This window comes from Benincasa hispida, chromosome 5, assembly GCF_009727055.1.
Source record: "Benincasa hispida cultivar B227 chromosome 5, ASM972705v1, whole genome shotgun sequence".
NCBI lineage: Eukaryota > Viridiplantae > Streptophyta > Magnoliopsida > Cucurbitales > Cucurbitaceae > Benincasa > Benincasa hispida.
In genome coordinates this window covers 33,580,962-33,608,567 of record NC_052353.1, presented here as the reverse complement: position 1 = coordinate 33,608,567, position 27,606 = coordinate 33,580,962, and the positions used below count along the sequence as shown (strand labels likewise).

Here is a 27,606-nt window from a genome sequence, read left to right as displayed (position 1 = left end):
AATTTTTTGTTGTGGGGTTCCATTTCTTGAGTTGTTGGATCTTTGTACAAGTGTGTTCATGGGGTAAATAGTGTAAGTCAAAGAATATTGTTACTTTTTCGGGAAGATATATCTTTGAAAGTTATTCGATTTATATTGAAAACAACAACAAAAGTTACCATAATAAAGTTTGTTGTAGGATTTGTTTGATATAACACATTTAATTTTTAAAAGATTGATTTGAAATAGTAATAATTTAGTTAATGGTAGGTTATAATAATAGTTAGAAATACAAACTATTATAATCGGAGCTCCAAACGTGGTTTATAATAGTCTACTTCATCCATTTGAAGTTGGGGTTCGAACAACCTTTAAGTTTCTTTGTTTTGTTAATTTGTTTTGTATTATATGGAAATAGTATGAATCAAAGAATATTTAGACTTTTTTGGGATATTTTGAAAGTTGTTTGATTAAAAGACTATATATGTAACAACAATTGTTATTTTATAATAGAAAAACTTGGTAAGCCCCATTTGATAACCAATGGAGGGACTGTCTAAAGGAATTTTAATCCATTTTTAGGATTCATCAACACCGTCGCTAACTCCGCTCGATACGTTCGAATCGATACGGAGAAGATGAAGGTCAATACCAATACTTCCACCAATACTCATTTTGTGATCTTTTGATCTTTGATTATAAGTTGTTGGATCTTTATACAAGTGTATTCATGTAGATAAAAGAGTAAGTCAAAAGAATATTGATACTTTTTGGGCAGACATCTTTTAAGTTATTCGATTTATATATATCGACAACAACAAAAGTTATTATAATAGAAAATGTCGTAGGTCCGGTTTGATATACCCATTTGGTTTTTGAAAGAATAGCCTATAAATGCTTCATTCGAGGTCATTGGTCCGAATCTCCCTACTTTCGAAATTACACAAAAAAAAAGTCTATATATATATATATCAATTGGTTTTTGTTTTTTCTCTTCTCAAGTTAATTAATTGGTATATATTGAATTGTCATTGCCAGTAAACTTATTAGTCTGAAAATCATAGTAATGGAATTGAACTTTGATACTAATGCAAACAGTGTGCCAGGAAAACTATTTCCCTTCTATTTCCATTCAGAATCAGATGAATATGTATGCAACCTACAGAAACTGTATACAAATCATATATGAAAAATATGTTTCCTAATACCCCCCTCAATTTGCATCCCGATGATCACAAATGCCCGATTGAGAAGAAGATAAAGAGATCATTCTTTCCCCAAGGTTTTTGTAAAAATATATGTAAGTTGCTTGTTAGAAGAAACATGATGTGTTATCGCAATGGTCCTGTCTTGAACACAGCATCACGAACATAATGACAACCATCTCAAGATGTTTTGTACATTCATAAAAAAAAAGTGGATTTTGTCAAATAATTAATGTGACATTTACAAAATAAATTTATGGCATAGGGATGATCTACCCCAAGATTCCAAAGAAGTCAAGCCACTTGAATTCAGATGTAATAGAAGTTATTGAGCGATACTCGACCTCTACTACTGAAAAATTGGACACCGTTTGCTACTTCTTGGCTTTCGATATAGGAGAACTACCAAGAAAAATAAGTCAACCAGTGAAAGAGCGGAAAGTCAAGGACATCTTGCCCAATTTGAACCACACCAACCTAATAAAGATAGATCACAACTTGAGCATAAGATTCCTTGACATGGACAACTTCTTAAATAATGAACTGTACGAACTACAACATCCCAATATTCTTATTGTGGTGCTGGCATCTATTGAGCTAAAATGTGTACCATATAAGTTAATTCTGATCATGTAAAGGACAATTAAATGAGACGTCCTACTAGATGTCGATTGCGTTAGAATCTGACAACAAACTGCCACTAGCTAATGCTAGGGATGATTTTGCTCAATTTTGGAAACTGAAAAACACCTAAAATATGCTTTTATTTAGATAGGATTTCATTTGATTTTATTTCTTCGTGATTTCCAAGATTTGAGCAATAGAAGAAGATTTTGAGCTAAAACAAGTTAAGACGAGACGAGTCGGACCAGTTATATGGAGTAGGGAATAAAAAAGGAAGAAAAAGAATCAATGATGCAAGATAGGGTAGCGCCACGACACTTTACATTGAGTGTTGTGAGAAGCCAAAAACTGCTATAGCGCTATGTTGCAAACATAAAAGTTACACTTTTGGAAAACTTTTGCCTATTTAATCTAGGATTTTGATCGGCCACAATCATCTAATTTTGGAGTTTTAGAGGCCTACAGAGAGTGTTTGAAGCAGAGTATCGATTTCCTTGATGCGGGAGTCGATTAGAGAGTGTTGGAAGGTCAATTTAATCAAGGAAATGGGACCACAATGTCGAGTAACTCATTCTTTCCCTTTTTGTATCTTGGTTTCTTTTCTATATTTTTTCATTCTAATTAGAGTCCTTTCTATGGAAGCCATGTTTGGCTATATTCTCATTGTTCTAGGGCTAAATTCTCATTTACGGAGTTTTATTATACATTCTCGTTTATCTTGAATTTAATTTATATTAACACTTTATAGTATAACCGTTTTCATTGCTTTTGATTGTTTGATCAATATTTGAATGATTTCATGATCTAGTTTCAAGAGATTAGTAATTAGTAATGAAGTGAAATAAACGATTGTTTTCAAAAGATTCAATTCAGATATAAGATTTCTAGATCTAGGTATTGTGTAAATTGGTTCAAGAATTAAAACAATTGATGTTAATATTTCCATGGATGAAGTTTAATTCCTAGAACATCTTTTGGCTAATAATATCCATACGTGATCACTTTTATTACTTTCTTAGTTTAGTTTAATTAATTTACATTACAAGCTAGTCCTTAAATAAATTTGGAAGAATCTTTGAATATCTAAAAGAATATCAACCGATTCCCTAGGGATAATACTTGGCCAAAACCATTGGCGCATGCGCTTTCACATAACAGAAACCCTACAAGTTTAGCTCCTAGGAGCCCCATTTTCAAAATGATATCAAGAGCATACTTATGTTGACACAAACCAATGCCCTCTGAATTCTGAACTTAAGCACCATGAAAATATTTTAAAATATCCAAATCCTTCGTGTAAAAACATTCACCTAAATATTTCCAAAATAAAGCGACAATAGAAGAGTTACTACTAGAATTAATTAGATCATCAATATATATTAAGACATTAAGATAAACTTGTCCTTGATGCAACGTAAAGAACGAGTAATATGAGTAAAAATGAATGAATCCATATTTCCTCAACAAAGTAGTCACTTAGTAAATCAACACCTCGAAACTTAAAATAAGCCGTACAAAGACTTCTTGAGGCGACATGCCATACTTGAGATGCTGTCAGTTAAACCAGAGGGTACGTTCATGTACAATTCTTCATCAAGATCACCATGAAGAAAAGTATTGTGAACATCCATCGAATGTGGTTCCTAGTACTTTGCAACCACAACTGCTTGAAAAGCTTGTACAGCCACCATTTTTGCCACTGGAGCAAAAATCTCATTATAGTCAATACCCTGAACTTTGTGATTGCCGAAAATTACAAGGAGAGCCGAGTCATTCAACCTATCCATTTGCATAATATTGATTTTACATACCCATTTGCATTCAAGAGATTTGTTTCTTGGGGACAAGACATCAGTGACCAAAGTTTGGTTAGCTTCCAAAGCTTCTATTACCATCTGCATGGTTTCTCTCTAACCACCATCCTTTATAGCCTCATTAAAATTGCGAAGCTTAGTCCCTGCCGTTACTGCTGCAATAAATGTACAATGTCCCATAGAGTTCATCATAAAATTTTGTATAAGGAACGTCGATTGACTTGAGGAGTCCATGGATATCGATTAACTTGGGAATGGACTCTCTTTCTGTGTAGGTTCCGTACCAAAATTACACAGGAGAAATAATGGGCACTTGGCTCGTAAACCTCTGCCAAAACCAACCACTACACTGATTGAACTGTTTCCATTGTGCGATGTTGTAGGTGGAACATTAGCTGTGGTCCTGGATTTTGTTGTTGTATCCTTGGGTGAGAGCCCAGTGGGTACTATTTCTATTGTTTCTAAATTATTGTCGGCCCTTACATCCTCAACTTTGCTTATATCATGAGGGACACCAGCAGGCCATGCAACTTCGTCTATATTATCAACACTAGTGGACTCTACATCCCTAAAATCACTCTCCATATCATCTAAGAAAGGATTATCAACCACCACAATTTTTGTAGAGGACACAACGTTACCAATTTATACATTTATATCAATGATACAGCGCAAGTGCACGCGTAGAGTAATAATATAGTTTAAAACGGTCTTCGCCGAGTATCGTCCTCAGAAAATTAGAGTGATAATCTTTTGGCTATTCAAAGATGGTTCTAATTTTATTTAGGAGACCAACTTATGATTCAAACTGAAGTAAATAAAACTAAGAAAGCAAATAAAATGATCGAATATGAAGATTATTAACAAATAAACGCTTTAGGGAATAGAGTTCATCTCATTATTAATCCCAATTGCTTTAATTCTTGAACCAATTAACACAATACCTAGATCTAGAAGTTTTTTATTCGGATTGTCCCTCTCGAGACCAATCTCTTCTTTCACCTAATTATGAATTAATAATTTTTGGAAACTAGATAATTAAGCAAAGCATTACGATTCTTCTTGAACAATCTCTATCGTTATCCAACTATGTTAGTATTTTCAAACGATAGTCTAACATGCATGATCTAATCTAAATCTTACTCTCCCAAGCAAGATTTAAATCATAAAATCATTCAAGCATTGATCAAATATTCAAAAGCATTAAGAACGGTCAAGCTGGAAAGCATAAATGGAAATTAACAGTGAAGAAGCAAAGTGTTAGTTGAAGATGAATATTGGCTGGGAATTTTCAATGTCCTTTGGACTTCCCTTTTCCTCTTTTGTATTGTATTTCCAATAGTTCATTAATGCTACAACCCTTTTCCTTTATACAAGTTTGTCCTAAGTTTGTTACAATAGTAATAATACAAAAGAATAAGAATAATACAACTGACACTACTTGATAGGTGAGTGGTCGAACAAATTCTTAACTAATTTGATGAGTCACCTCCTTCTTCCTCCATCCTTGCTTTGCCTTTTCCTATTCTAATTTCTTCTCTAACATCCCCCCTCAAACTAGAGGGTACTTCAAGTACTCCTAGTTTGGCTCGTAATGTATAGAAGTGTGTGTTGTTGAGTGACTTTGTGAGACAGTCAGCAAGTTGGTCGGTCGAGGGTACATAGCGAATATTGATGTGTCCTTTTAGAACATGGTCTCGGATGAAGTGAAGATCAATTTCGATATGTTTGGTTTGAGAATAAAACACAGGATTTGCAGCTAAGGCTCTGCTCCTAGGTTGTCGCATCATATAGTTGGTCTAGTGTTGGACTGTAATCCCATCTTACCTAGTAGTTGTTGGAGCCAGAGGACTTCAGAGGTGGCATGAGCAAGTGCTCTATATTCGGATTCGGTGCTCGAACTTGCTACCACTGCTTGCTTCCTCGAGGCTAGGAGACGATGTTATTTCCCACAAAAGTATAGTAGGCTGCCACTGATTTCCTGTCATCAATATTAGAGGCTTAGTCAGCATCAAAGTAGGTAGATATGTGTAGGTTCGGGCTTGGTTGGAAGTAGATTCCATAGTATTTTGTGCCACTAATATATCGAAGTACCCGTTTTGGTGCTTGCCAATGGACATCAGTTGTGTTTGAAGGAACTAACTTAGCTGATTGATAATATACGTGATGTTTGGCCGTGTGTGCTTTAAGTACTGAAGGGCTCCTATAGTACTCTAATATATAAACGGTTCAGAGAGAGGCTATCCACCAGCCTTGGACTGTTGGCGAGGGCACTGGTTTCACATCAGACATATTAAGCTTGTGTAGTAAATCATCGACATATTTCGACTAATTTATCAGAAGACCAGAGTCAAGATAGTGTACTTGAATTCCCAGAAAATATCGAAGTTGGCCGAGGTCTTTTAGTGTAACATATATGTCCAGTGTCTGTATGAGTTGTTCTGTGAGTTTAGTGTTGTTACCTGTGACAATGACATCGTCCACATAGACAAGGAGATATATTACCGAGCCTTCCTTGCAATAGATGAGCAGAGAAGTGTCGGATCTTGGCTGATAGAATCCCACTGCTTGAGAACTGAGCTTAGGGCAGTATTCTAGGCTTGCGGTGCTTGTTTCAGACCATAGATTGCTTTGTCCAGCTTGCAAATGTGTTTTGGATATTGAGTGCTGACATATCCTGGTGGTTGGCTCATACACACTTCCTCAGTTAGTCTTCCATTTAAGAATCCATTATTGAAATCAAGTTGCCTCAACATCCAACCGTGTGACACATTAGCACTGATGACTACCCGGATCGTTGAGGACTTCACCACTGGGCTGAATGTTTCAAAGAAATCGACTCCATGATGCTAATGAAAGCCTTCTGCTACCAGTCGAGCCTTATACCTCTGTATCGTGCCATCCATGTTCCACTTGAGGCGAAATATCCATTTATTCCCAACAACATTCTGAGATGGAGATGGAAGAACTAGTGTCCATGTCTTGTTTCTCATCAGTGTCATGTATTCTTCATCCATCGCCTTTTTCCATTGAGGGGTCACAAATGATGCTGTAATTCTGGTGGGCTCTGTTTGAGACCAATCAGTTGCTTTGCTTGTTAACCAGGCCTTCGGTTTAAAAATGTCAACTTTTGCTCGGGTGATCATAGGATAAGTCGGAGAAGGTAGGGGGTGGGTGGTGATGGTAGGCTGTGATGAGCTTGCAGAGGTTGAGGTAATGTTAGGATGTGATATGTGAGGCAGGGTTGGACTGATATAGTCTTTAGAGAAGGTTTGAGGTAGGGTCTCCGATGGGTGTTGGTGTGATGCATACTATTGTGAGGATGTCTCGTTTGTGGAGTGTAAAGTATGGTTGGTTGATAGGCTGGTTGTGTTTGAGGACAGACGGTGACTGAGGCAGGGTATTGAGTATTGGTTGAAGGCTCGGGACTATTGACTCATTGAAGGGAGTAGTATGGGCGGGTTCGCCTGGACGATCGTGTTATATGATGGAAATGTCTACGGATCGATGGACTCACTGCGATCGTCTTGTCTTTGGCCTGCACAATCGGTCTACACGAGGACTAGACGATCGCTTTGTCTTTTGTCTGTGCGATCGTTCTATACGACGAGTTCTGAACGATCGTGTTATCTTTTCGCTGGGCGATCGTTCTAAACGATGGAGACTGAACGATCATATTGTCTGTCATCTGAGCGATTGTTCTGAACGATGGGTGTTGAGTGATCGTATCGTCTGGCATCTGGGCGATCGTTCTAAACGATGGGAACTGAACGATCACATTGTCTGTCGTCTGGGCGATCGTACTAGACGATGGAGGCTGAGCGATCGCATTGTCTGTCATCTGTACGATCGTTCTCTACGATCGTGTTGTCTCAGCGATCATGGTGTCTTTTGTATGGTCTGTCGCCTGGGCGATCGTGCAAAACGATGGTTGTTTAGTGATCGTTGGCCCGGTCGACTAGACGATCATGGTACACAATTGATTTGCAAACGAAAATTCCCTTTCATCAAACTTAACATGTCTGCTTGTATAGATCCGATCTGATGGACTGAGGCATCTGTACCCTTTGTGATGCGAGCTGGGACCAATGTACACATATTTCTCCGAGTGTAATTGGAATTTTTGACTGTGAAAAGGCCGTAGGTATTCCATTCAATATTGGACATACACAAGTACAGTACCAGAAACGAAAACTAACAAGTCATAGACAATACGAAATTGTAGCATGCTTTAAGATACGATTAAGGGATAAAGTATACATATCTTTGAAGACTCATTCTTTAAAATCCCTCGATCCCTCCAATGCGTCCAAGAACAGCACCCCAACCCTCGAACATGACCACCAGAACAACAGCACGATCACAACAAACACGAACCCAACGAACGGCCTCCAGAACCTTGAACTCAGTCGAGTTGAGTGAGAACACCACCACAATTGTTACCTTCCTATTCTCGGTGTGAGAATCCAGGAGTTGTGGGTTTTATATGAACTTGGTTAGAGGAAAAGACTGGAGGAACAACAATCGTGTAGACGATTGAGCAAGTGAGAGATGACACAGTCTATCGTGTAGAAGATGGCAGCCTATCGTATAGACAATGCTAAGTGATCGTTTAGCTACGACTAACTGAGTGAACTATTGTATAGTGACACTCCACGATTGTTTAGTCTCTCTATGAGCTATCGCTTAGTGAAACAATTTCACTTGATAGCCTTGCCGTGAGTTTCTTTCCGAATCAAGTAACTCTTCTAAATTTAGAAAACATTTTTCCTTTTATCTCACGGTTACCATGAAACCACCAATAATCTCCCACTCAATTGGTTACTAGAGAGAAAGAGGTAATTATCAAATAATTAATATTATTATAAATAAATATGATAATCAACTTACCATATTATATTTACAACTTATAGTTTTAATATTTCATCTCATTAAATATATAAACCATAGTTTTTTTTTTCTATTTTATGGTACTTAATATAAATCATATTTATATTAATCCTCTACTTGATGTATCATATACATCATACCAATTATATTATATATAATTGAATTTTCTCTTGTCAATTTGAATATTTCAAATCAACCCCAAGAACTGATTCTCAACTTGAATCCACTGAGCTACCAAGTGGACCTTATAATAGCTTGAAGCTCCAACCGTACGTGAATAACTGACTAAACTCTTTAGTCACGAGATCCACCATCCGTTAACTGTCGGGCACTCCACTAAAGACCGACAACTGCACTCTCCTCACTCTAGATATATTTTGTATCCATATCAACCAACCAACAGTAAGATAACCCTTCACAGAGCGTCCGTAAGTACAGCTAGGCCAATTTACCGTTTTGCCCCTGTAGTTACATCTACTCCTTAAGTACCACTGATCCTTCTAATGAATATAAGTCATAGTCCTACTATGACTGAGTCTTCTCTTTAAAGGAGAAATTGTGGCCACTATGTTCAAGACCCGGAATAAGTCCTTAAGGGAGCAATCTATCTACTTACCCTTGCTTCGGAGAATAAGTGAATTCCATCTCGTGTAACTGAGTTTCTAGTTCCCAAATTAGATAAATCCCCAAAAAGGTAGGCTTGTTGAGTTGGAAATCTAGCCACTCTCACCCATACTAATCAAAGGATCGCCCTCAAAGCCAGAAGTCCCCAAAACACTTAGGATTAATGTCATGTCACCTATGATCGTTAAAGTATGATGTAAGTCTCAAGTATCAACGACGTTTTATAAAGAGACGAATCATCTTGTGGTCCGGTCTTATATAAACTCTTTGTATAGGACACCCCCGCTCGCATGTCTCCACATGAATGGTCAGGATCAGACCATCTGTAGTAGTTTACAATACTTGCAAACCTCTACAAACTGGGCCGTATCTGTAGTGCACCAAGATAAGGTATCCCTCTTTTATCCTTATACTACAGACCTTTTAGGTTATTACTTAAGGTATGATCCATTTTTATATCTCATATACATGCTTAAGTTTACATACAATAACCACGGATCTTTGTTTATGGATATGAGTAAATGCAAAATAAAATAACTCTTATTTTATTAATAACATTGTGTATAATGTTTACAAACTATGAGACTCTGGGAGAATTAGGACACCAATCCTAACAAAACTTTTCCCCCAAAACAATCTCAAACTTGACTCACCCTCCACAAAATATTCAAACTTCATAAACATCCATAAATACACAAAAACTCCAAGTTCAACGGCAAAATGAGAAAAACAAGTATAACCATGTTTAGAAATCGGCTTCGTCTCCCCCTCATTTATCACGATTGGAATTCTCCCATTTTTTTTATGCATTTTTCGAACTTGATGTTCCGCGAATGCTTGCATTTCCTCCAAGTGGATGAACATATTTATTTATTTATTTAAAAAATGAAAGAAATGGCATATGATTTGTGGTCGGATAGCACGGGGTTCTGGCGAATGCCACCAAAAGGGGAAGGCCCCACTTTGAAATTTATCACTTTTATTTTATTTTTATTTTTAGAGAGAGATAAAAAAAAAAGGAAAGGGAGAAGTATCTTTGACAAATATCTGCCTCTCGTTTTGATACAATACAAAGCATTTATTGATTTAATTTGGATTTTTGAACCTTTCACGAACATTAACAATAAACTATAAGACTTTGCGTAACCACATTCATTATTTCACAAACTTTTTTTTCCTAATTACAATTTCAATCCTTACTCAAGTATTTTCAAAATTATAAAATTTTTATTCTTTTAGATGAAAAAGATTGATATAGATTTTGAAAAATATCGATATAAGTAAATAACAAAGAGAAAATTCATAAGGGTAAGAACTGATTATAAATTTTGTTATAGGTAATTTTGGACCTATAAGAAAGACTAGGAAGGAAGTCAAAGTTTTAGATAAAGTTATGGGTAATATTGAAACCAAACAAATCCGCAGCAAGAAACAGTATAACGATGATCAAAATTACAAGAAATCATAGAAATTTGAGAGAAGAGAACTCACAAAAATGTGGGAATAGACGGCGGCGAACAAATGGCGGCGATCAAACTAACGAAGGACGGCGACGAACAGTAACGAACAAACCACCTCTCTCTCTCGGAAAAACTAGTGAATGACGAACAATATAACGGCAACGACCACCTCTCTCTCGGATGGCATCAACGAACCACCTCTCTCTCTCTTTCTCTCTCGGTAGCAAACAGACGGCGACGACCACCTCTCTCTCTCGCATAGGGTTTTGGATTTGGGGAAGAAAAGGGCAGGCGATCTGGTTTTTTTTACCAGATCTTTTGACGACCCTTGATAGTCGTCGAAAGATTCGTCAGGAGTTCCTAAGGAACTCCCGACGAGTAAATAACTCTAACTCCTGACAGGTAAAGTCCCACCATCGGGAGATATTTCCAATCTCCCCAGGAGTAGCAAATGTCGTCGGGAGTTCTTTCTAACTCCCGACGCATCCATGACGTCGTTGGGGGGTCTCTTGTAGTGTATATTTAGTGAGAAAATCAAAAGTGCAAATAATATATCTTGAAGTCGAGTGATCAAATAGGAAACAACACTTAAAATTCACTACAACAATTTTGGGCTTCAATATCGGTTGAAAAAAGTGCTCTCGAATGTCCAATGTCGGTTTTAAAGAAAAAACGGATCTTTAATGTCGATTTTAATTTGACATTGAAGATGGACTACAATGTCGGTTTGAAACTGACATTTGGTCTTACTTAGATGATTAAGTTTGATGGTGTGGTTCAAGTGTTATTTCATTAATTTTATGTTTTGTTCCAATGATTAAGCTTTTGGAAATTTGTTAATGTTTGAATGAAAGTAGTTAAAAAAAAAAAAAAAACATGTACTTAGTTGATAGTCTTGCTTGGTGTGGTTCAAGTGTATATCATAACCAATTTGTTAATGTTTTAGGTCTTATTGTTGATTATGGTTAAATTTACAAGCTTACGGTTATGTAAGTTTTCCTTGTTTATTTTTTTTTCTTTTTTGTAGATTAAGTTACATATTTTACAATCATGGATAAGTCATGGATGAAAATGAATAGAATGCTAGCTGAGTATGGTTTAGGGGTCGAGATGTTCATTAAAAATGGTCTACAATATTCAAATATACCGAATGTCATAAGTTGTCCATGTTTGAAGTGTGTGAATGCAAAGACTCTAAATGTGAATAGAATAAGAGATCACTTATTTTTTAATGATATAGATCAAAGTTATCAGACATAGATTTTTCACGGTGAATCACTTCTGGCTAAGAGAAACAATGAAAATCTGTCTACTAGTGAAAGAGACAAAGTTGATGAGGATGATGTTGATGTTGATGACACAATTGGAATGTTTGAGGCTGCATACAATTTTTTAATGAAAAATCTGATAATTTTGAAGATTTATTAGATGATGCGATGAAACTATTGTACCCAAATTGTAAAACTTTTTCTAAAATATCTACATTGGCAAAGTTATATAATTTGAAAGCTAATTTTGGATGAAGCGATAAGAGTTTCACTGAGTTGTTGGAATTAATTCATGGCATATTACCTAGTCCAAATGAAATTCCAACTTCTACTTATGAAGCAAAAAAAAAAAAAAATGTTAGGTACTCTTGAAATGAAGTACAAGAAGATTCATGCATGTAGCAAAGATTGTTGCTTGTTTAGAAAAGAACTCTCTAATGCAAATGTATGCCCCATTTGTGGTATGTCAAGATGAAAGCTTCAAAAAAATTTTAAGGAAAGAGCTAACAATATCCCAGCAAAAATCATGTGATATTTCTCCCCAATTCCAAGATTTGAAAGAATGTTTCGAAGTAAAGAAACAACAAGTTAATTGACATGACATGCTAAAAAAAAAAGAAACAGATGGTTTATTAAAACATCCTAAAGATGCCCTATCGTGGAAAAAAATTGTGGCCAGAGTTTGGGTCAGAAGCTAGAAATCTTCATCTTGCTCTTTCGATAGATGGGGTAAATCCACATGGAGATCTTAGTAGTAGATATAGTTGTTGGTTAGTGATGTTAGTGACGTACAATCTACCTCCATGGTTGTGCATGAAGCAAAATTTTTTATGTTGACTGCACTGATATCTGGTCCTAACAATTGGAAAATGACATAGATGTTTATTTAGCTCCATTAGTAGATGATTTGAAAAAACTTTGGAAAGATGGGGTAGAATGTTACGATCCATATGAAGAACAACGTTTCATGCTTAAAGCTATTTTATTATGGACCATTAATGATTTTTCTGCGTATGGTAACTTGTGTAGTTGTACGGTTAAAGGATATCATGCATGTCCAATTTGTGGAGAGAAAACTTCGTCCACTTATTTTACCAAAGGGGAAGAAGATGGCATATCTCGGGTATCGTAAGTTTCTACCACGCCATCATCCATATAGGATACAAAACAAAGCTTTTAATTGGGCACAAGAATTAGAATTTCCTCCAGAACCATTGAGTGGGGAAGAAATTCTTGCAGAAACAAGTAGGTATCAATATTCATTTGGTAAGAAAACTATCAAGGAAAAGAACAGTGGAGATATCCCTTCAACTTATTGGAAGAAAAAATCTAATTTTTTAGTTAGAATACTGGAAATATCTTGACGTGCGGCATTGTTTAGGCGTGTTGCACATTGAAAAGAATGTATGTGCAAATCTTATTGGCACATTGCTTGATATTCCTAGTAAAATGAAGGATGGAATAAAAACTCGATTAGATTTGATGGAACTGAACATTAGATCAGAGTTAGCCCCTCAAGAAGGAGAGAAAAAATTCTTTTTACCTCTCGCATGTTATACATTAACACAAGTTGAGAAATTAAGCTTTTGTAAGATACTATCACAAATTAATGTACCTGAAGGCTATTCATCGAATATTCAAAGTTTAGTGTCGCTCATAGATTTGAAACTTTACAGACTTAAGTCGTATGACCATCATGTTCTTATGCAACAATTATTACCTGTAGCCATTCGTGATATTTTACCCAAACATGTAAGACTTGCAATTACTCGTCTATGCTTATTCTTTAATTCTATATGTTGCAAGGCGATCGGTTCATCTCAATTAAAGAGTATGCAAGAGGATATAGTTGTCACTCTATGCCTCTTAGAGAAGTATTTTCCACCATCATTCTTCACAATAATGGTACACCTTATAGTGCATCTCGTAAGAGAAGTTGAGTTTTATGGTAATGCATCTCGTAAGAGAAGTTGAGTCTTGTGGACCTGTTTATTTGAGGTGGATGTATCCTTTTGAACGATACATGAAAGTGTTGAAAATTATATAGTCGAAGAGACTATAGAGTTTTGTTCTGAATTTGTATCTGGTGTTAATTCTATTAGGCTAAACTCATCAACAAAGAAAGCGAACTCAAACATTGATAGAGCATTGTCAGCTGTTTCTTTTATCAGACCAAGTAAGGATGAGTTGAATCAAGCTCATCTTTATGTCATTCAAAATATAAATGATGTGCTTCTTTACATCGAGTATGTAGATCTCCATCTTATTCTCATTTTAGGTTACTTGATTATTCAATAATCTACTACCTTTGTCATTTATAATAGGTAACATATGGATATTTTGTCTAAGCTCTATTCTGGTAAAAATAAAAGTAGAAAGTGGCTTCAAGAAGAGCATAATCGTACATTCAGTCGGTGGTTGTCCACACGGGTAATCTCTAGAGGCCTACTATTTGATGTATAATTAAATGTTAACTACTAAACTATTATAAAATATATCGTAGGTTGCATTAGCTCTCGAAGTTCCCAAAAATTCCATATCACCTTCTTTAAGATGGATAGCTAATGGACCTTGTCCAACTGTGGCAAAATATTTTAGTTACATGGTCAATGGTTACTACTATCATACAAAGAATCGCGATGATATTAAGAGGGTTCAAAATAGTGGAGTTAGTATAACGACTACCACAATGCAAGTCTCTAGTGTAAAGGACAAAAGCCTTGTCATGTCAGATATGACCTTTTATGGTGTAATATAAGAAATATGGGAGTTTGACTATGATGGATTATCATTTATTTTATTCAAATGTAATTGGGTTGAGAATAGAACAAGATTCAAAACAGATGAGTTTGGGTTTACTATTGTGGACCTCAATCGTATTGGACATAAATCAGACCCTTTTATTTTAGCCTCTCAAGTAAAACAACAAGTCTTCTATGTAAAAGACCCCGCAAAATCAGGTTGGTCAATTGTTTTAACATCTCCACAACGAACAATTGAAGATGATTTTTATGAAGATGAAATAGGAGATATGCTACAAGAGTGTGGTTATGGAGATATGCAAAGAATGCCCAATGTTGATACATCTATTGAGATTGATAATACAACATCCACATATATTAGAAATTATTGTGAGGGTAGATTAGTTGATAAATAATGTATTAAATATGGTATGTCATTTACTATGGTTATATGTATTTAAATATTAAGATTATATGTTTTTGTGTGAGTAATGTTTTTTTCTTTCTTTTGCAGATTGACATGGAAAATTCAGCAAGTAGCAACAAGGATGATAGAAATATGATCCCACAAAAGAATAGTAGAATACATATTCCACATGGCCTAACTACAATGTCTGAGTTGGCACAAATAAGAACATCTGGGCAATAGTTGACCATTGATTATAATGAACATGGACAACCAATTGGATTTGGAGCGAAGAAGATGCAAAGTTATATAGGAGTTTGTGTTCGACAACAAATACCTATAACGTATAATTCTTTGAAAAAAGTTCCAAACCATTTAAAATAACTTTTTGACTTTGTAGCGATATGTTTTCTAAAACTTTAATTCATGTGCATAGTAGTTTATTAGTTTATTGTTTACTACTTTTTTTTATTGTGCAGATGTCTTTTGATGTGGACTCTAAGTCCAAACATGGTATACTCATGTCTGCATCTAGGAAGTTTCGGACTTTCAAGACCACATTGACTCAAAAGTTCATACTTCCAGTTAAGGATGAACCCTCGGTCTTGCAATTTCCTCACCAACAATATTCTCATATAGAGCAAGATCAGTAGACATCGTTTGTTAATGAACGATTGAGTGAAGAATGAGATGTAAGTCATTCTACATAAATAAAATGTCAATATTATCATTGTTTTGATAGGCAACTTCAACTAGATTTGTTGTATAGGAAATCAGTCGTCTTAAAAAAGAAAGATGTGCGAAATATGTATATAATCATCACATTTTTTATAAGGGTTATGCGAATCTTGCCCAAGAATTAGTAAGTTTTTTAACTTAAATTAAATCTTTTATTCTAATATGTTTATGCTAATTAAATATGTATGTTCATGTAGAACCTACCAAGTGATCATTCTTATCGAGTGATTTTATGAAAAGAAGCAAGAAAAGAAAAAAATAATGAATACTTTGATGAAGCCACTCGAAAACGTGCCAATCAAATTGTAAGTTTATATTGTGCACGATTTAAGATGGCATATAAAAAATGTCTAAAACTTGTGATGATATAGATATTATGTGAAAATTGTAATATGTTTTACAGGATAAATTGGTTGAAGATTATAAAGGTGAAGATGTTTTGACCAAAGCATTGAGTACAAAGGAACATTGGGGATGTGTTAGAGGAATGGATGATTTTATTTCCCATTCCCAATAGTTCAAATTAGTAAAACCAAAGTCCTCAATGAGCCAAAAAATTGAAGGAGGCTCTAGTGAAAAAAATGTTTGACGTGGTAAAGTGTCAAGAGAAAAAACCCACAACAGACAATCTCATTAGTCCAAATCTTCTGTTGGAAGTGTTGCACTAAGTGCATCTAAAGAAAAAGACACTAAGAAAATGGCTAAAGAAGATTTTGAGGTAATTTATTTGTTGTGACTTTTAAATTTTAATCATATTGTGCTTAACCATGCATGACATTAGTTCTTTTAAATTTGTTAAGGGGACACCATGCCACTTTGCTATAGAAAGTGTAGATAATATTGTTGCGGTAGCCACAACATTTGATAATGATGTGTCATGCTTAACTGTTAAATTTTTTATTGACATTGTCGTGGGAGAAGATTTGCCTGTACCAATTCCTGTGAAGGGAAAAATCGAGTTCTTAAATCAAGCAAAAATCGAGTCCTTAAATCAAGCAATGGGCAACTTCGTAACATGGCCTCGTGAACTTGTAGTTATGGTTGACGAGAAAAAGTATGCCTCTTTTTCAGTATATGAGTTTGGTTATTTATTATTTTTCGTACTTTGAATTTTTGTAACTTTGGTTACAGTAGGACCATTCAAGAATTAAGAGCTTCGACCAATTCTCCAGATATACTGACGCCAATGGTACCATCAAACTCTTGAAGGGACATGCCATGCATAACATGAACGATGTAGACATGATCCGTATCAATTTGAATGAGTATATATTTGGAAGAGACAAAATTATTTATTTAGGCCGCGATGATCTTATCCAATATTGCAATATGATTTAAATAGGTTACATGTGTATTTGGATATACATTGCGTAAGTATTACTCATCTAGATTCACTCATATATATTTTGTTTCATGCTTAAATAATAACTTTTACTTTGTTTAGGTATCTTTGGGATGAAATGTGGTCGTGATATAACAAAGAAGTTTTTTTATTATTGATCAAGCAAGAATATTACCAAACGTGAAGTCTCAAGATATTCGATCCAGAAATTTAGCCAACCAACTAAAATTGGCTAATTTGGACCAATTAGTCTTTATTCCATATAACACAGGGTAAGTAAATACAAGTTCTTAAGTTATTTTTAATTTGCATTATACGCGTACTAATCTTTTAAAATTTTTGCTTATTATAGTTATCATTGGATATTGATTGTAATCAATCATCAAGAAAATTATGTTTATGTTTTTTACTCTATTCAAAGTAAGGTTCAAGAGGATTTTCATAGAGTTATAAATATGTAAGTGTAATTGAACTTTCTTAGCTCTTAATTGAAGTATTTATGTTTAACTAATGTTTTCAAACTATTTAGTGGATTGAAAACATGGCAAGCCAAGCACGATCTCCAACACCATCGGTCTTCTCCAAAATGGAAACCTGTAAAGGTAAATTTGCATTCATTTTTTAACAATTTATGTTCATTTGAACATAAGAATAATTTTTTTCAACTTCTTCATATGCAATGCCCCTGCCAATTAGATTTTGTAGGATGCGGGTACTATATGCAAAAATATATATACGAAATATTGCATAATCCTACTACTCCCTTTATGGACTTAAGTCGCATGACCATCACGTACTTATGCAACAATTATTACCCGTAGCCATTCATGATATTATACCCAAACATGTAAGACTTGCAATTACTCGCCTATGCTTCTTCTCTAATGTTATATGTTGCAAGGCAATCGATTCATCTTAGTTAAAAGGTATGCAAAAGGATATAGTTGTCACTCTATGCTTCTTAGAGAAGTATTTTCCACCATCATTCTACACAATAATGGTATACCTTGTAGTGCATCTCGTGAGAGAAGTTGAGTTTTGTGGACCTGATTATTTGAGGTGGATGTATCCTTTTGAATGATACATGAAAGTGTTGAAAACTTAGGTATGAAATAGAAATCGACCAGAAGGATGTGTTGGAGAAAATTATATTGTCGAAGAGACTATAGAGTTTTGTTATGAATTTTTATCTGATGTTAATTCTATTGGGCTAAACTCATTAACAAAGAAAGCGAACTCAAACATTGATAGAGCATTGCCAGCTGCTTCTTTTGTCAGACCGAGTAAGGATGAGTCTGATCAAGCTCATCTTTATGTCATTCAAAATGTAAATGTTGTGCTTCCTTACGTCGAGTATGTAAATCTACATCTTATTCTCGTTTTAGGTTACTTGATTATTAAATAATCTACTAACTTTTTCATTTATAATAGGCAACATATGGATATATTTTCTAAGCTCAATTCTCGTAAAAATAAAAGTAGAAAGTGATTTCAAGAAGAGCATAATCATACATTCAGTCAGTGGTTGTCCACACGGGTAATCTCTAGATGTCTACTATTTGATGTATAATTAAATGGTAACTACTAAACTTTATAAAATATATCGTAGGTTGCACTAGCCCTCAAAGTTCCCAAAAATTCCATATCGCCTTCTTTAAGATGGATAGCTAATGGACCTTATCCAATTGTGGCAAAATATTCTGGTTACGTGGTCAATGGTTACTACTATCACACAAAGAATCGCGATAATATTAGGAAAGTTCAAAATAGTGGAGTTAGTATAACGGCTACCACAATACAAGTCTCTAGTGCTATGGTCAAAAGCCCCATCATGTCAAATATAACCTTTTATGGTGTAATATAAGAAATATGGGAGCTTGACTATGATGGATTATCATTTATTTTATTCAAATGTAATTGGTTTGAGAATAGAACTGGAATCAAAATAGATGAGTTATGGTTTACTATTGTAGATCTCGATCGTATTGGACATAAATCAGATCCATTTATTTTAGCCTCTTAAGCAAAACAAGTCTTCTATGTAAAAGACCTCGCAAATTCGAGTTGGTCAATTGTTTTAACATCTCCACAATGAACAATTGAAGATTATTTTTATGAAGATGAAATAGAAGATATGCTACAAGAGTGGTGTTATGAAGGTATGCAAAGAATGCCCAATGTTGATACATCTCTTGAGATTGATGATACAACATCCACATACATTAGACATGACTGTGAGGGTCGATGGGTTGATAAATAATGTATTAAACATGGTATGTAATTTACTATGGTTATATATAGTTAAATATTAAGATTGTATATTTTTTGTGTGAGTAATGTTTTTTTGCAGATTGACAAGGAAAATTCAGCAAGTAGCAGTGAGGATGATAGAAATATTATCCCACAAAAAAATAGCAGAATAAGTATTCCACGTAGTCCAACTACAATGTTTGAGTTGGCACAAATAAGAACATCTGGGCAACGGTTGGCCATTGATTATAATCAACATGGACAACCGATTGGATTTGGAGCAAAGAAGATGCAAAGTTATATAGAAGTTTTTGTTCGACAACAAATACCTATAACGTATAATTATTGGAAAAAATTTCTAAACAATTTAAAAGATAAACTTTTTTATTGTTCAGCGGTATGTTTTCTAAAACTTTAATTCATGTGCATAGTAGTTTATTAGTTTATTGATTACTACTTTTTTCATTGTGCAAATGTCGTTCGATGTGGACTCTAAGTCCAAACATGGTATACTTATATCTGCATCTAGGAAGTTTCGTACTTTCAAGACCACATCGACTCAAAAGTTCATACTTCCATTTAAGAATGAACCTTCACCCTCGGTATTGCAATTTCCTCCCCAACAATCTTCTCATATAGAGCAAGATCAATGGACACCGTTTGTTAATGAACGATTGAGTAAAGAATGGGATGTAAGTCATTCTAAATAAATTAAATGTCAATATTATCATTATTTTGATAGGTAACTTCAACTAGATTTGTTGTACAGGAAATCAGTCGTCTTCAAAAAGAAAGACGTGCGAAATGTGTATATATAATCATCACATTTCTTGGAAGGGTTATGCGAATCTTGCCCAAGAATTAGTAAGTTTTTCGACTTAAATTAAATCTTTTATTCTAATATATTTATGCTAATTAAATATGTATGTTCATGTAGAACCTATCGAGTGATCCTTCTTATCGGGCAACTTTATGGAAAGAAGCAAGAAAAGGAAAAAATAATGAATACTTTGATGAAGGCACTCGAGAATGTGTGAATCGATTTGTAAGTTTATATTGTGCAAAGTTTAAGATGGCATATATATAATGTCTGAAATTTGTGATGATATAGATATTGTGTGAAATTTGTAATATGTTTTACAGGATAAAGTGGTTGATATCTATGAAGGTGAAGATGTTTTGACCAAAGCATTGGGTACAGAGAAACATTAGGGACGTGTTAGAGGAATGGGTGATTTTGTTTCCTATTCCTAATATTTCAAATTAGTAAAACCAAAGTCCTCAATGAGCCAAGAAATTGAAGGAGGCTCTAGTGAAAAAAATGTTCGACATGGTAAAATGTCAAGAGAAAAAACTCACAACAGACAATCTCATCAGTCCAAATCATCTGTTGGAAGTATTGCACTAAGTGAATCTGAACAAGAAGATACTGAGAAGATGCCTAAAGAAGATTTGGAGGTAATTTATTTGTTGTGACTTTTAAATTTTAATCATATTGTACTTAACCATGCATGACATTAGTTCTTTTAAATTTGTTAAGGGGACACCATGTCACTTGGCTATAGGAACTGTAGGTAATATTGTTGCAGTAGCCATAACATTTGATGATGATGTGTCATGCTTAACTGTTAAAGTTCTGATTGACATGTCATGGGAGAAGATTTGCCTATACCAATTCCTGTGAAGGGTAAAATAGAGCCCTTAAATCAAGTAATGGCGAACTTTGTAACACGGCCTCATGAAGTTGTAGTTATGGTTGACGAGAAAAAAGTATTCATCTTTTTTGGTATATGAGCTTGGTTATTTATTATTGTTGAAAAGTATGCAACAATTAAGGGCTTTGGCCAATACTCCAAATATACTGACGCCAATGGTACCATCAAACTCTTGAACGAACATGCCATGCATAACATGAACGATGTAGTCATGATCCTTATCAATTTGAACGAGCATATATTTAGAAGAGATAAATTTATTTATTTAGGTCACGGTGATCTGATCCAATATTGCAATATGGTTGAAATAGGTTACATGTGTATTTTGACATACAATGCGTAAGTATTACTCATCTACATTCACTCATGTATATTTTGTTTCATGTTTAAATAATAACTTTTACTTTGTTTAGATATCTTTGAGATGAATGTGGTCATGATATTACGAAGAAATTTTTTATAATTGATCAAGCAAGAATATCGGCACACGTGAAGTCTCAAGATATTCGATCCAGAAATTTAACCAACCAACTAGAATTGGCTAATTTGGACCAATTAGTCCTTATTCCATATAACACAGGCTAAGTAAATACAAGTTCTTAAGTTATTTTTAATTTTCATTATACGCATACTAATATTTTAAAATTGTTGTTTATTGTAGTTATCATTGGATATTATTGATTGTAATCAATCTACAAGAAAATTGTGTTTATGTTTTGGACTCTATTCGAAGTAAGGCTCAAGAGGAATTTCATGGAGTTATAAATATGTAAGTGTAATTGTACTTTCTTAGCTCTTAATTGAAGTATTTATGTTTAACTAATATTTTCAAACTATTTAGTGAATTTAAAACATGGCAAGCCAAGCACGATCTCCAACACCATCGGTCTTCTCCAAAATGGAAACCTGTAAAGGTAAATTTGCATTCATTTTTTAACAATTTATGTTCAATCGAACATAAGAATAATTGTTTTCAACTTCTTTATATGCAATGCCTCCATCAATTAGATTTTGTAGGATACGGGTACTATGTGCAAAATTATATACACGAAATAGTGCATAATCCTACTATTCCCATTACTAGCCTCATACATAAATTATTTATTTTTTATATACTAGATTTAATTTAATAAATGGATGTAAACTTATGTTGAATTTATCTCTTTGTAGTTCAATACAAAAAATGCATATACCCAAGGAGAGATTGACGTAATTCGAACCCAATAGGCATATTTTGTTGGCCGATTTGTGTAGGGATGTACTTCTTATTTTTTGTCTCAATAGAATGTAAATGCTAGCTTAGAATGAATGCAAATTTATCTAACTATGATTTGTTTATTGGAAGATTTATGTATAATTTTTCTATGTTTATGGGGTATTTGGTGTTAAATATTCATGAAAGTACTAATTGTTATTTGTGAATGAAAGACATGATGACTTGGTGTAAGTATTCTATGAAAGTGTGTTATTGTTATACAAATGTTGGTGATTAGTGTGTTTATTTCATATTTGATGAGTATATGTAATGGATTGGAAATATTAATTCTTTTTTTGCATAAATTCATAGGTGGAAGACAAATATTGATGGCTTACCATGCAAATTCTTTTATATTTTTTAATAAAAAACAATGACAGACATTTCTTGACCCAACACGAGACATATAACATCGTTTTTAACTTTTTTTACCAATATTAGAAATGGATTCGACAACAAAATTTTAAAAAAGGACAATTTTGAGCTTCAGTTGCCAAACGACATTAAAGATAGTGTTATTAAAGCCCTTTAATGTCGGCTATCTTTAAAGGGTTTTAATAACACTATCTTTAATGTCTGGTATCAACCGACATTAAAACCCTTTAATGTCGGTTTAAAACTGACATTAAAACCCGAAATTCTTGTAGTGATTCAAGAGTAAAAATGTAACATTTTGAGACGTGATTAAGCATCAAATAGAAATTAGGAAAAATTCCACAAACCCACCCTTGACCAATGAGGTTTCTTACAATTACGCCTCTAAACTTTTAATTTGATTAATCACCTCCTCTTCCTGAACTTTTTGCTTTGTTACAATTACATCCATAGACATTTATTTTGATCAATTAACACTTTCTAGTTTGTTAATGGTTCCAGTCAAACCCCTGTATTTTGTTAAACTTTTACAATTTTAACATTTTTTTTATGGAAATAAAGTCGGATACAAATTAGTTTAATTACAAATATATAGATATCAATACTAACATAGATGGTCGGTTGTGCTGATTAAATCAAAATTAAGTGTGTAATTATAACAAAGTAAAAAGTTGGCCGTAACTAATGAGATTAAAAATTCAAAGGTGTAGTAACAAACCCTATAGTTCAAGGGTGGTTTGTGCAGTAATTTTCCCAAAAAAATACAAACTCAAAACTCAAATGCAAAACACAATGCTGAAACATAAGATGAGACGATCCAAAATAAAACGAATACACAAAATATAGGGACTAAAAACGTATTTTTCCCTTGATTATTTCATATATATATATAGACGGAGAGTCAGAAAGTACACTACTATATAAGTAGTGACATACATTTATATTGTAGATCACATAAGTTTGATATAACTTGTTTTAGACGACTGGGTCGAAAGATTCAAGTGTCGACTGGGTCGAAAGATTCAAGTGTCAACTGGATCGTCCCATCTACTTTAACTTCAGCCACTCTAGCCTTAAAATTGAGCAGACGTTTCAAACAGTCTATTGCTGTTAACCAGAGATTGTAGTTTGTGGCATATGGATCTAACACGAACTTCTCGTATTTATAAACGGATTGGAATTTGAGATTATCATTATATTTAATGTTGAATTCTTCCACTGCAAACTTTCCTAGTTCTTGAATGGAGGGATCATCTGTAGGAACTGGAACTGATTTTGGGGGTTCGTCGGCACCGCCACTACCGAGGCCAAATCCGCCACCGATGCTAATGCCGCCACCGATGCCAATACCAGGAAGATGAAGGCCAACACCAAGACTTCCACCAATAGTCATTTTGTGATCTTTTGATGATCTTTGATAATGGTGAAATTTTTGTGGTGGTGTTCAATTTCATGAGTTGTTGGATCTTTATATTGGTGTGTGCATGGGGATAAATAGGGTAAGTCAAAGAATATTGATACTTTTTTTTGGGAAGATATATCTTTGAAAGTTATTCGATATATGTTTATATATAACAACAAAATTTATTATAATAAAAATATGTTGTAGGGTTTGTTTGATATAACCCATGTGGTTTTTTAAAAATTAAGACCGTAAATTTATGCCTAACCTCGAATAAATTTTAAACATTTTAATAAACAAAATTTTGAAATAATAATATTGTGGTTAATGATATGTTATAATAATTAGAAAAACAGACTTATATAATTGGAATCTCAAATATAAAATGGGTTATAATAGTTCACTTCACCTGTTTGAAGTTAGAGGCCCGAACACCCCTTATATTTCTTTACTTTGTTATTTATTTTATATAATACCGAAATAGTATAAATCAAAGAATATTGAGACTTTTTGGTATATTTTGAAAGTTGTTCGATTAATATATATATATATATATAGAAAAAGTTGATAAGCATTTTGAGTTTATTTGATAATCATTTTGTTTTTTAAGCCCATTTGATAATAATTTGGCTTTTTGTTTTTGATTTTAAAAAGTCAGTCTATTTCATCTACATTTCTTAAAAAGATTTGCATATTTGTTAAGTACAATGGTTGAATTCTTAATCAAATTCCAAAAACAAAAACAACTTTTTGAAAGTTACTTTTTTTAACCCTCAAAACTTGGCTTGATTTTTTAAACTACTGGTGACAAGTAGATAATAAATGAAGAAATTTGGAGGTGAAACTAGTGTCCATAGGCTTAATTTTCAAAAACAAAAACAAAAAACAAAACGATTATCAAACGAGACCTTGGTTTTTAAGTTTTTAAAAAACGAGAATGTTTGATATCCAATTGAATTTTTTTGTTACTCAATTTTAAAAACGCTGTTAAAATATTTTTTAAAAAGGTTGTTTTCAAAATCTTGTTTTCGACTTTGAAAACACGCAAGAGTTCCACATCTAATTCTTATTTTTCATTTTAACAAGAATATGCTAAAACTTGTGAAAAATATGAATAAAATTATTTTTTAATATAAAAAATTTCGACTCTTTATGAGAGATGGTGTTTTTTGGTTAATAACACAACTTTAATGAAATGATGTTTTTCCTCAAAATTAGAACTCTATACAAAGAGATGTATTTATTTGAATTTCAATAAATAATATATAGATATGTTGTTTTCTTATTAGTTTTAAAAAAATCATATATAAAAAATTATTCTCCCATTTCTAATCTTTTTTAATTGTATATACAATTACTCACATACTATAGTATTTGTTGAATCATGTGGTTAAAGTGTTATTCACCAGACTAGTAGTTCATTCGACCTTAGGAGACAAATATTCAATATACTTTGAGTGCCATGAAAGAAAGAAAATTGTCTTTAAAAGAAATTACGTGATTTCATTGGGTCAGATTTTAATTGGTTGAATTGATTCTTATTCTCCTTTTATTTGCTCTTACAAAAATGAAATTATTTTCATATATTTTGTTAATATGTATATTATCATTATTTTTCTTTATTTGATTAGTAATTAATCAATGTATTTGAAATATTGATATTGTTTGATGTATATATATTTTTTCAAAAAATTTTAATTTAAAGATACAATTTTTAACTAGGTATATTATGTGAAAAAATATTGTAAAAATAGTTTATTTTATTTTTACTAAAAATATAAAACTAAAAAATAAATCAAAACTTATTTTGATTTTTTAAAAACAGAAAACTAAAAACAATAAACAAACATTTCATTTTGCCTTTTTTTAAAAAAAAAATAAAGAAACCAAAATCAAAGTTGATGACTAAATACGAGTCCAAGAATATGGATGCTTTTTAGGAAGATCTTTGAAAGTGATTTGATTCAACAATAGTTGAAAATGTGGTAGGACGTGTTTGATAACCATTTGGCTTTTAATTTTTAGTTTTTAGAGATTAAACGTGTAAATGTCTCTTTCACCTCTAAATTTCTTTACTTTGTTGTCTTATTATCTTTAAAGAAAATAAAATAAATCAAAGAATATTGATACTTTTTGGGAATATTTTGAAAGTTATCCGATATATATATATATATACACTATAATAGGAAAAATTGATTGGCTTAGACTCCATTTGATAACAATTTATTTTTTGTTTTTACCTTTTAAAAATTAAACATATGAATGCTCCTTCCAACTATAAGTATTCTCTGTAAAGTGGATAAATATCATAAATAAAAAAATATTGATATTTTTTAAGAGGATAAATATATTGCCACAACAAGGGTTATTGTAATAGAAAAAGTTGATGGTTTGATTTTTTAAAAAATTAAGCCAATAAACGCCTCTTCTACCTCTAGGTTTATTTGCTTACTAACCATTTTGTTTTCATTTTTTATTTTTGAAAATTAAATCTATAAACATTAATTTCACTCTAAATTTCTTATCTTATTATCTACTTCCTACCATATTTTTTAAGAATCCAGTTAAATTTTGAAAATTAAGAAAAAAATAGTTTTTAAAACTTGTTTTTTGGAATTTGACATAAAATTCAACCATATTAGTTAAGATAATGAAAACTATTATAATAAACTGATATGTGATATAATCCATTTTCAAAAAACAAAACATAAAAAGCCGAATGTTTACGAAAAGGAATCGTAAGTTTTTTAAACTATTTTTTTTTTAATTTGTCTAAAAATTCAACTTTATTATTTAGAAAACGTGAAAATTGTTGTAATTGAGAGGAATCGAACACAATTTTCAAAAACTAAAAATAAAAGGTCAAATAATTATCGAGCTGTACCTTGATTTTTGTTTCTTTTAAGAAGAGTTGGTGGCTTAGTTTAATGGGATAAATATGGTCCTTTGGGGCATAAGTTGTTCAAAGTTCAAAAGAGAGGAGATTCTTAGTTTCAAAGTGTTGACAACTTAAAAGTCATGGTCCCACTTCTTTGAAACTTTAGCTCACAACAAGATGCACATTATATTTTATGTTTCTTAGGAGTATTGAATGCAACACACAACCAATTTGAATTTGCTTGTTCTTATCCACACAAGAAAATGTAACCAGTTGGAAATAATATGATCTAGACTCAGTTCTTGCCCATCAATATTATGACAGCATTATAAATTTGTTATATTTTCCTGCTTAACTTGATGTAGTTTGAGTGGGTTTTATGGTTTTAGTTTGATTGTTTTTTAGGATTCGAGTGATTAAGAGGTAGATCCATATCGGAAAAGAGAAGAGTAAATTTCTTTTAGTACTGATTTCGAGATTTAACAATAGGTACCATTATCCCACTCCCCTGAGGAAGACTTTATTTATGATTGGATCATAAATATATTGTTTATTATAGGACTAGTGGTACTTAAGTGAAAGATGTAAGTACAAAACATACATTTGATCCAATAGTAATTACGAAGAATTCTTGAATAAT

At 33.0% G+C, this 27,606-nt stretch overlaps 1 protein-coding gene across 1 annotated transcript; it reads right to left on the bottom strand.

Moving 5' to 3' along the window:
• Positions 1-23,683: 23,683 nt before the first annotated feature.
• Positions 23,684-24,079, bottom strand: LOC120077305. Its single transcript, XM_039031192.1, has one exon. It carries the CDS (start codon positions 24,077-24,079, stop codon positions 23,684-23,686), a length of 396 nt encoding a protein of 131 aa, XP_038887120.1.
• Positions 24,080-27,606: the final 3,527 nt, after the last annotated feature.